Here is an 11,851-nt window from a genome sequence, read left to right as displayed (position 1 = left end):
ATGTTTGAATGCTTTTGAATATATATGATTGTTGATGAAATGTGTTGAATATTGTATGTGAATGTTGTTGGGAACTTTTCTGGGTGCAGGTGTTTGAAAAACATTGTTTAAATGTGTTTCGGTTGTCAAAAAGCGCAAAAATTGGCATTATGTCCAGTTTCTGTTGCCTGAGCGAGCCCGAGCAAGCAAAAGTCCGCCCGGGCGAGCAAAAACCCGATTAGGCGAAAAAAAATAAAAAATAAAAAATAAAAATAAAAAGAGGTCGCCCTGGGCGAGCAAAAAAGAAAAAGAAAAAGAAAATCCAAAATTTTAATGAGTTTCTAGAACTCTCTCGCTTGGGCGAGGAAAACATCAGTTTATTTGAGATTTAAAGATGAATTGTCGTTTGGGCGACTAGTCCTCGCTTGGGTGAGAGACAGTAATTGTGTTTGACTATTTGGATTGATTGGTTGCGTATATAATAACCCTAGTATGAATATGTGATATAAAAATTACTTTGGTATAACACCGTAATTGAAATAAAAAGCAAAAGATCCAAGGTGTTGGAATTAAATAGTCAAACTCGGAAATTAATTTTAAAGAAAGTAATCCGAGAAGGATGTATGATTTAGGGCGATGCCCAGAAAAGGATACGTGATACCACGGAGCGAGATCGTCTGACCGTAAGTGGCTTGGTCTGGGACCGTCCAGGGTGATTCAGCGACGGTCGTAGAGGTAGGGACGTTACCCTTTGAGTTATGATGTGAATTAGGGTACTGCCCAGAAAGGAACCCATGATACCACGTAGCGAGATCTGTTGACTGTAAGAGGTTTGGTCTGGGACCGTCCAGGGAATTCAGCGATGGTCGTAGTGGCGGGATGTATTTCCTTTATATTACATGTTAACGTAAGATCGGCACCCACAAGAAGCATTCAGGGCCGAGCATGGTAAATAATCATTAAAAGATTTAATCATCTAAATGTGGTTAGTGTTCATATGCATATGGTTAATAATGGAGTAGTGGAGAGGAAATTGACGGTATGACTTAGAGCACCGTGAAGTAAGCAGGGACGGCACTGATTGGACGGTGATTCGCCAACATTGTCTTGAGGGAGAGTCTGGGTGAGACGAGTCCCTTGTATTCCTGGGGAGGTACCCTGTTGGATCGGACAGTTCTCACAGGCCAAACTAGGCAATCTCTGACAACCCCTGGATTGCATTCGAGATCGATGAGAGGGATGCCCTGAAAGCGTTTGTACGACCTAGGTCCGGGTAGGACTGTTCCTGAGGGAACCGATCGATCTATTTTTAATTCCTTGCGAGGATATGTTATTTCGGGTGCGTACAAAGTGGCTTGGTATGAGACCTGTACTCTTGGTTTGTTTCCGACTAGGTTATTGGGATGATATTAGTGTAAGGTGGATGATCATGACATAACATGCATATATTACACTTGTGGAAGTGGATTCCCACATTTGAGTTACAAACATCATGCATCATTAACATTATGCACATATTAATACTTATGGTTATGATATTTGTTTGTATTATGAGTATAATGTTGATTTTATTATTTGATATATTGGTAATGTTGAAATAAATGGTGGGTTATAATGTCGGTGATATACATTATATGTGTATGTTATTATTTGGAGTATGATCTCCACTTATGTGTTATTTAATTATAGTCACGACATCTTGTTGATGAATGATATATTGATAAATGTTGAATTATGATATTGATGGGAATAAGTGTTGTTTACATTACATAGGTTGATTAGATAATTGTTTATGAGAACAATTGAGGAGTGTGGTTATATTACTCATGAAAATTGGAGAATCGTTTACGAGAACAACTGATGAATTATAATGTAATATGTTATATATATATGAACTGATTTTCATATCTGAGTGTAATATTCTGAGTAAGTCCACGCCGTCAATGAATTTACGTTCATTAGATGTCTTACTCTCTCTATTTCTCTTCTTTATATTGCTTGCTTTTCGGACGTGTACTTGTCAGGTAGACAGCTGTACTCGGATTTGGAGCTACCCGTCCGTGACGTTCCAGGAGGGGGCATGAGGAATTGAGGAAGAGGCAATACCCTAGCTTTGGAGTTAGCCACTAGGAGTTGCTTATCATTTTGTGACTTTTGAAACAAGGACGGCTTCAGCTTGTTCATGTCTTTGTTTAGTGTCTGTTGGCAATGATTAATATTTTCGCCATTTCTTTTTGGATTTTGTATATGTTAGTGGCGATGTAGTTTCCGCCTTTGTTAATTTAGTTTGTATGAACTAAAGATGACTTAACCGTTTATATGCATTGTGTTATTCAGGAAATTGTGAATCAGGTTAAGTTATCATTCGATAACGATAAGTTGATTTTCCGCATTTGAGTTACTTAAAGTGATATCCCGGAAAAGAAAAGTTTTAAAAAGGAAACAATTTTATACAATCTCTTTTATTCAAAAAAAAATTTACCCATTTTTTCGCAATGTTTTTTAGAAGTATTTTTCGAGGCGTTACAAAAATAATATATATACCTTTGAAAATGCTACTTTAAAATTATCTTATAATTTTTTTGATAATTAATTAAACTATCTACATTTTATTAGTAGTTAAACAAATTATATATCAATCACATGCTAAAAGCCAACCTCATTTTAGTTTTTTGCATGACACATCACAATATGCTTGGGCAGTCATTTTTTTAAGAAAAAGTTGCTGATTTTTTAAATTGATTTTAAAATTTTAATAAAAAATCTTAAATACTACATAATATAATAAAGAACAAAGCATGAAAATATTGTTGATTTTCTTATATAAAACGGCTGTTTTGTTTTAAAATTGTTTATTGAAAATAAAATAAAAAATGTATGCAACTATTTTAAGGTGATATGTCTCAATTGCATATATTTTAGTAAAATTAATTAATTTCATATTTATCTTATTTATATTATAAAATTTTTTAGATAATATATTTTTAAATCATTCATTAATAGCAGAATTTTATGTTATATAAATCATTCGTAGTTTTAGTTACGTTATTTATTACTTTATTTTATGTTTTATCAATATATAATAATTAGTTATATATATATAGGTACGATATATGTAAATAAAATCAAATTGTGAATATTTTGTTTTGTTATTTGACGTAAATTATTTTCTCTGATTGTTATTCATTCTGTTTTTATATATTTTTGTGCGAACTTGGGTGTTTGTTTAGTTAAAACATTAATTTTTATATATTTAACAATTTTTTTTAACCAATGACATAAAATTTACAAAAAAAATCAGCAATATTTTCATACATTTGTTTCAAAGATTTGTTCATTTGATTTTAATAATTAATTTTATAAAAAATATTTTTTAAAATGAGTGCCGAATGTGTTATGTAAAAAATTACATTGACTTTGGCTAGCCCAATTTGGTAACTTGCTTATATTACTACCCTTAAATGTGTAAATAATTTAATTGACTTAAGTAGTTTTAACTTTTAAAAGAACCCCATCTATTTCAAAAATTGCACTATTCATGTAAATTAACTGAATAACTAACAAGCAATCAAAAGTGAAAAGAAGAAATTCTGGCTATAGATATAGATAGATATAAAATAAAAATATTTAATAATTTGCAATTTCTTGAAGTATATTGAAACGTTGACATAGTTTTTATATTATCAACAACTAATTTCGTGTTTATCAACCCGTTTTTTTATTATTTGGAATGTAATTATTTATTTAAATATTTGAATCACTAGTAATTGTTTATTTAAATAAATGAGTCAGTTATAGTTAGTTTTGTGGTTACAAAATTAAGAAGAATACACAATTAAAAAAATAATATGAGACATGTAACGATGATATGAATATTAGATTATATGATCTTTATGTAGAAAATAGGCAAGAGCAAAACATTGAATTATAAATTACATTATTATAGGTGATTACATCATGTTTTGACTCTATAATAAGTATAGATGATCATTGAAGGATGAAACTTTATTTTTGATTATTTTTTATATATGTAATTATTTTATTTTAATCTAATAAAATATTTATTTGGACCATTTGAAATAGAGATTATCGATGCAACACAATTAACCTATAAATCCCTTGTACCAATAAAATTAAAAAGAAATTCATATCCGTAAAAAACTGTAGTTTATTTTGATATACTAATATGTGATAAAAATTACATTATCAATTTAGTGTTTATCATCATGTGTATGATTTTAATATATGTCTTATAAGAGCCAATGGTTTTCAATCATATAAGAATACATGATTACGTAATAATATAAAATTAAATTTTATGCTAACATGCATAACAATTTAAAACTTTAACAAGAAAATTGTTTAAATAACCTTCCAATAAGGAAATAATCTAATCACAACGCCAAATTAAAATTTGTCTCCTCACATGATTTTTATATAAGTTTAATTTTTGGAGTGCTTATTATAAATTCAGATGTAATTTTTTAAATTACGAACTAAATATTTTTCTTTGGTATTACAAAATTATCTGATCATGATAAGGAACTAATCTATTTCGAGATATATGATTGTCACATCCAATAAATATTACAAACGAAATCAAATTGTCCATCTTTCAATCTATTAGGAATCTAGTGTGGTTTAAATTAACTAAACCAACATCTTATTAGTCAAATATTCATATATTATATATGATTTTCAACAAAAAAAAATTATTATAAGAGATAAATATTTTAATTAATGTAACTATAAACGATTAATTAATAGGACCAAAAAAACTTTTGAACTAGGAGCCCATCACAATAAATCCTTTTCAGATAATATGAGTGAGACATGGTTAAACATTAGTCAGTGGTGGAACAATCAAAGCCCAGGTGGGGGCAACTGCCCCCCTGAAATTAAAAAAAATATATAATAAAAGATTTATTTTACATCCAAAATGGGCAAATTTACTTGGTCGGTGCACTTTGACCAAAATATTATGGTTTTAGTGCACCTTTTAAAAAAATTATCAAATTGGTGCACTTTTCACAAACTCGATAATAGCATAGTCGAGTTTCTTATTTTTTTCCTGGTCCCATATTGAAATCGGCAATCACAATGCCAACTTTTATAAATATTGGATTTTAGTAACCTGGCAACTTTGTTGCGGAGTATTGTTTAAATTATTTTACATTTTAAAAGTCAAAGAACCATTTATTTTAACTTTTTCTAGTACCATTTACATGTGTGCAAAGTCTATGTTTCTGTAAATATTATTATCATTTATAAAAGAAGAATATAGGGTCCATGTCTCACATCATTAGATATCATTATTGAATTTTTACTTAATCTAAATATCAATAAAATATTTTAAAGATCAACTAATCAATTTTTAAGTTAAGTTTTTTATGCTTTGTTTCCATTTGAGATACTTTAAGGCTTTCCTTGATAATGATACTTTAATCATATTTGAAAACTCATTTTTTATAATGAATTTAAGACATTAATAAATACTTAAATTTAAGTTTTTCTCAAATGGAAACAAAGCATAAAAAACCTAACTTAAAAATTGATTGGTTGATCTTTAAAATATTTTATTGATATTTAGATTAAGTAAAAATTCAATAATGATATCTAATGATGTGAGACATGGACCCTATATTCTTCTTTTATAAATGATAATAATATGTATAGAAATATAGACTTTGCACATGTAAATGGTACTAGAAAAAGTTGGAATAAATGGTTCTCTGATTTTTAAAATGTATACAATACATAATTAAAAAAAAATTAAACAATACTCGGCAACAAAGTTGCGGAGTTACTAAAATCCAATATTTATAAAAATTGGCATTGTGATTGCCGATTTCAATATGGGACCAGGAAAAAAAATAAGAAACTCAACTATGCTATTACCGAGTTTATGAAAAGTGTACCAATTTGGTAATTTTTTTTAAAAGGTGCACTAAAACCATAATATTTTGGTCAAAGTGCATCAGCCAAGTAAATTTGCCTCCAAAATGACATAATTCTTTTATGTTTAAATTAAAATCTATTTTATTAATTCTGAACACTACATTAGAAGTACACAATATTATTTTCACCATTATTTGCTATTAATTTATTTAGTATTCACACAACAATATAGTATAAAGTTAAATTTTCATTATCCTATTTAATATTCACTATTATTAGGAGTCATAAGGTGGTTCATTGGTTAAGATGAAGAGTTTAAATAATGAAGTGAAATAGGTTATGAGTTCGAGTTTCACCATTATCATATTTAATAAAAAAAACATAGTTATAAGGTGGTATGACGGTAAAAGAGAAGATGTGAAGTGAAAGAGGTTGATGATTCAAATTTCGCCCCACAACAACTAACATACTAATATTTAATGATAAAAAAATATTCATCATTATTCATGCTTAATAAGAATAGTCCACAACAAAAACCATCACCCATTTGTGTATAAAAAATGATGTATCATCATACTAAATCTTATTACCCATAAGAAATTAACATACATCACAAAGTAATATTTTATTTATTAATGATTGGTTTAAAAGTGACCATATCACTTTATTTTAGGTGAGAGCATTCTTAGGAGGATATAACATTTTTTTTTACTTTTTTGTATGTGCTTTTTAGCATAGTCTGCATGTGTATTTTATACTAATAATTTCTTTATACTATATTCTTATTTCCTCAATTGATAATTTAACGTTGCAGTATATTACTCATATTGGGGTGTAATTATTGACATTGTTGACACATTCTGAATTTTGTTTAATATATTTAGTTGTTAATTAATATTATTTAGAATTAATATGTTATTTCAAAACTTCGAAAAAAATATGTATATTTTTGTATATTTTATTATTCTTGAACCAATTAAAATTTGTTTTCCCCTCTAAACTTTTAATCAAGATCCGACATTAACATTAGTGTTGGAATTACACGGTGTCCTAATGTTTGGTACCATATTTCTATCATTTAGCTAAGGTTCAAAGAATAAACAAACCGTACTGCGTGGTTATATGGATGCACTCGGCAGAAAATATATAATTGGTAATGTTTTCATAATTCTTTTTATGTTTTTCTCATTTAATTTGCAAGAGACTAATTGAGTATTCCACCAAATCAAACGAATAAAAAATAAAAAAAGACAAATAGGTAGGACATATTTAGCTTGTTTTGCAAAGAAATGAGTTATAATACCAAGAGAAAAGCCAAATAAATAATTATCCCATTTTAGCACACGATTTAAGTGGAGGGTCCTTTCAACTCAAATCGATAATCTATTTTTTAAAGCTCAAATCAACAATCTCATCCACACTTATCTATATTCTTTATCATGTTTAAGTTTCTTAGTTTTACTTTTTACATACGTATCCTCCTAGAGACACATGTTTTTGTGTGGCTCACGTTCAATGCATGCATACTCAGAAATCCATTACTTTGCTCTTACCGTGAATAAAAGCATTAGTAGAAGAAGAAAAAAAATGTATGCACTAAAATCTAACCGTTTTGTATTATTATTATATCATATATTATTATTAATTTTTTTTTAAAAAAATAATACAAATAAATGATAAATAATATAGTAATTGTGTATATATATTACCATGCTTTCCATTTCATTCTCATCCTAATTTTATAATATTAATAAATATATTTTTTGGTATTATCAATGGTATCATTTCATCTTTTTGGTCAATTAATTAATTTCTTTTAAGGTTTGTGACTAACCCTTCCAACAAGTATTACTCTTAAGAATCAAACCCACAACTTTAAACGTTTAGTGAAGCCTTATACCACTAAACCAAATACTTTTTTAAGCTATATATATATATATATATATATATATATATAAAATCTGAGGCGTTACTAGACATTTCAATTATGCTACCAACTCTGGCCACTAATTAAGAATTACTATTATAAACTGATTACAATGCCCCTCTCTTCAATTTTGTTTCATAAAGCCAAAACCATTAACATCAGCTTGTGCCCCAAGTAATCTTTTCTTTTTTGTTCATTCATTCATATCTACCAACACCTCTTAAATAAAATAGGTGAAAGTGAAGTGGTTGTGTACTTTTGTTTTGTCCTTTTGTAACCACATAAATCATAGTGGGTATGTGTCTCCAAGGCCACAAGATCTGGCCTCAACGTGTCACCTTAGGAACACGTATTTTCCTCACTTATCCCTTCTTCCTTTTATACTACGCATATATTTTTGGAAGGAGATGATTATTATATTAGACTTTAGTTAAAAGGCAACATAAATCCCCAATTAAATAAACATTTACTTTTACGACTTATAAGTAAATACTCCACTAATAGAAATTCTCTAATTCAAACACGAGTCACATTTTTGATGGCCATGAACCACATGAGACAACTCATTACTCATGTTAACATATTCTTCCTCTTATTTACACTTCAGCCCTTTAAATGGATATTCCTTTTCAACAGCCATATGTCTTTTACTCAAAATGTTTCCGATATAAACATAAATGAACATCTTCTGTTCCAAACAGTGTATCACTTTATGTATTATTGATTTGTTAGAAAGATATTTAACTATTAAAATTTTAACTTAAATATATATATATATTTTTTTACAGGACAATAACTTCCAAAGAGTTCCAACTTTATGGGTTTCTTACCTATTTCCTTGACTATCTTTTTCACGTAATGTTATTTATTTATTTATAATACAAAGTAGGGAGTATGTTTTATTAATATGTCAAGTACCCTTTTAATATATAATTTTTTTCTAAATATGTTATTTGCATTAGTTTCATAGTTATCAAATTCAATTGCCGAAACATCAAATAGAACTACTCGCTCATGGTGGGAATTCATAGTTTCTAAATATGGCAACTTTTTGTGTTTACATTTAATAACTGTTCTCCATGCTGGCGTTCTGCCTACGATACGGGAGTATTTTAATGTAGTGTTATTAATAACTTATGGATCATTAAGCTGGTTAGGATACTAATATAATGATATAACAGTTTAATTAATAATCACTAATTAAACCGTATACTGGCGAAATTAAATATATATATATATATATATAATACTAACATTAATGTTGAAAATTTAATAAAAAACCAATAGTCTTTTTTATTTTCATTAAAAAATAATTTTAAATAAAAACCGGACGGTATGACGGGTACGGTTCAATTAAAAATTGGTATGAACGATTTTGACCATTTTAGCCGGTTTTGACTAATATGATTGCATGATTGGTATAATTATTGTACCATACCAATATTAAGACCGTTTCACCGGTTTACTGGTTGAATCGATCGATATGAAACATTTTTAACAACACCGTTTTAATGCAAAACAATTTTAGAGCGGCAAACTAATTCTTCATAGAGAAATTGTTAAAGATTTGTAATATTTCAGCTTGTTAGTTAGAAGGAAAGTTAGTTTCTTTATACTTGTATGCCAAGTTAGTTAAAGATTAGTTGATATAAATATCATGTAATTGAAGTTGCAATTAATTGAATCACATACAAGTCTTTCACTACTATCATATACTCTTTCTCTATTCTAATTCTTTCTTTTTATTCTGCTGCCAATGTATTGATGCACTGTGTGTGCATAGCAACTTCGGTTTCTCGCATGACAAGTTAAGGCAATTGTGTGTATGCAAGTTGTAGTTACTTGATTGATCACAACAGTGGTATCTAGAGCAAGGTTTAGGAACAACCTATGTGGAGTCAAGGGTGTAACCAAGACAAAAGAGGAGAACAAGAAGGGAGGTTGTAGAAGTGAAGAAGCTTGAACAACAATGGCTAATGGCAATGGTTTCTCAATGACGTTGCCAGTGCTAGACACCAAGAACTATGATAGGTGGATGATCCATATGAAGGCAATTTTTGAATTCCAAGAGGTATATGAGATCATACAGAATGAGTATCAAGAGATTGAGGATGATGCCAATGAAGCTCAAAGAACAATCTTTAGAGAATCCAAGAAGAAGGATTGCAAAGCCTTGTTCCTAATCCATCAATGTGTAGATTGAGCCAACTTTGAAAAGATTGCTGGTGCAAAGACAACAAAAGAAGCTTGGGATAGCTTGGAGAAAAGCTATGAAGGTGCAACCAAGATCAAGAAAGTCAAGCTTCAAACCATAAGAAGAAAATACGAACTTCTTCAAATGGAAGAGAGTGAAACAATCTCAGATTATCTTACCAAGATTCTGACCTTAACAAATCAGATGAAGGCATGTGGAGAAGAGGTAAGAGATCAATCTGTGATTGAGAAAGTGCTTAGAACCTTAACTCCTAAATATGATCATATAGTTGTAGCAATAGAAGAGTCTAAGGACTTGGATGCCTACAAATTTGAAGAACTACAAAGCTCTCTTGAAGCACATGAAAAGGGAGAGGCTCAAGCACTTCAAACACAATCTGTCAAGATATCAGGTGGACATTGGAACAACAATGTGAGGAGAAATAAGGATAGATGGCATAATGAGAAATGAAGAAAAGGTGAAGGCTTGAAAAATGAACAAGGCTTCCAAGAGCATGATCAAAAGAGAGACCCTATCTGGAACTCAGTGAACCGAAAAAGATTGATAAGAAGAATATACAATGCTACAATTGTAGGAACTACGGTCATTATGCAGCTGAGTGCAAATTCAACAAAACATTGGGCAAGAAGAATGAAGAAGCAAGATTAGCACAAGGTGCAGAACCAGACGATGATGATCATTACATGTTTATGACTACTACTAAAAACAGTGAAGAAGATGGAGACTTCTGGTATCTTGACATTGGATGCTCTAACCATATGACAAGTAAGTAAGGATGGTTCACCACACTTGATGAATCAACAAAGAGTCAAGTCAAATTTGATGATCATAGTGCAGTTTCAGTAGAGGGAATTGGAAAAGTAATGATCAAGAGAAGAGATGGGAAGTCTGCATACATCTCCAATGTCCTCTATGTGCCAAAAATGAAAAGCAATTTACTCAGCCTTGGACAATTGCTGGAAAAAGGCTACACAATGGAGATGAAGGATGGAATGATGAAGGTGTTTGATAAAAATAAACACAATATCTTGAAAGCTCCTATCTCAGCCAACAGGACATTCAAGATAGACATACAAATGAGTGATCAAAGGTGTCTTCAATCAACTCTTGAGAAGGACACATGGCTATGACATCAAAGGTTTGGGCATCTAAGCTTTAAAAATCTAGATTTGCTGAGCAAAGAAGGATTTGTGTCTGGATTACCTCAGATCAGGATACCATAACAAATGTGTTATGAATGCCTTACTAGTAAGCAAACAAGAAATGCCTTTGTCTCAAATGTTCCAACCAAGTCAGTAAAGGCATTGGAGGTAGTATACACTGATGTGTGTGGACCCTTTGAAGAAGAATCAATTGGAGGCAATAGGTACTTTGTAAGCTTTATAGATGATCATACAAGAAAGAAGTGGATCTATCTATTAAAGAAAAAGAGTGATGTGCTTGCTACATTCAAGAAGTTCAAGGCTCAAGCAGAAAGACAAATTGATGCCAAGCTGAAACAATTAAGGACAGATGGTGGAGGAGAATATGTGTCTGTTGAGTTTCAGGATTTGTGTGTCAAAGAAGGAATAATACATGAAGTGATTGCACCCTAACACAATGGTACAACAGAGAAAGCAAACAAAACAATTCTTAATATGACTAGAAGCATGCTCAAGACAAAATGATTGCCTAAGAAGTTTTGGAGTGAGGCTACTTCTACTGCTGTGTATCTTTTCAATAGATGCCCAACTAAAAGATTAAGTGAGAAGACTCCTTAAGAAGCTTGGACAAGAATCAAACCAAATGTGAGTCATCTGAAAATCTTTGGCTCTATTTGCTACACACATGTT

At 30.2% G+C, this 11,851-nt stretch overlaps 1 protein-coding gene and 1 long non-coding RNA gene across 2 annotated transcripts in view; both read left to right on the top strand.

Moving 5' to 3' along the window:
* LOC109329785 overlaps window positions 1–4,821 on the top strand; it is a 15,815-nt gene extending 10,994 nt beyond the window's left edge. Inside the window, exons 2-3 of the long non-coding RNA XR_002105582.1 lie at window positions 533–539; window positions 4,811–4,821. This is a non-coding gene — a long non-coding RNA (uncharacterized LOC109329785). The remainder of the gene's footprint in view (window positions 1–532; window positions 540–4,810) is intronic.
* Window positions 9,774–11,149, top strand: LOC109329380. The gene is made up of 4 exons (XM_019563046.1): window positions 9,774–9,875; window positions 10,023–10,453; window positions 10,594–10,784; window positions 10,857–11,149. The coding sequence occupies exons 1-4, from the start codon at window positions 9,774–9,776 to the stop codon at window positions 11,147–11,149; spliced, it is 1,017 nt and encodes a 338-aa protein (XP_019418591.1).

The sequence above is a fragment of the Lupinus angustifolius genome, chromosome LG16 (genome assembly GCF_001865875.1).
Source record: "Lupinus angustifolius cultivar Tanjil chromosome LG16, LupAngTanjil_v1.0, whole genome shotgun sequence".
Taxonomy (NCBI): Eukaryota; Viridiplantae; Streptophyta; class Magnoliopsida; order Fabales; family Fabaceae; genus Lupinus; species Lupinus angustifolius.
The sequence above is the reverse complement of the archived record's forward strand: the minus strand, read 5'-3'. Positions and strand labels throughout refer to the sequence as shown.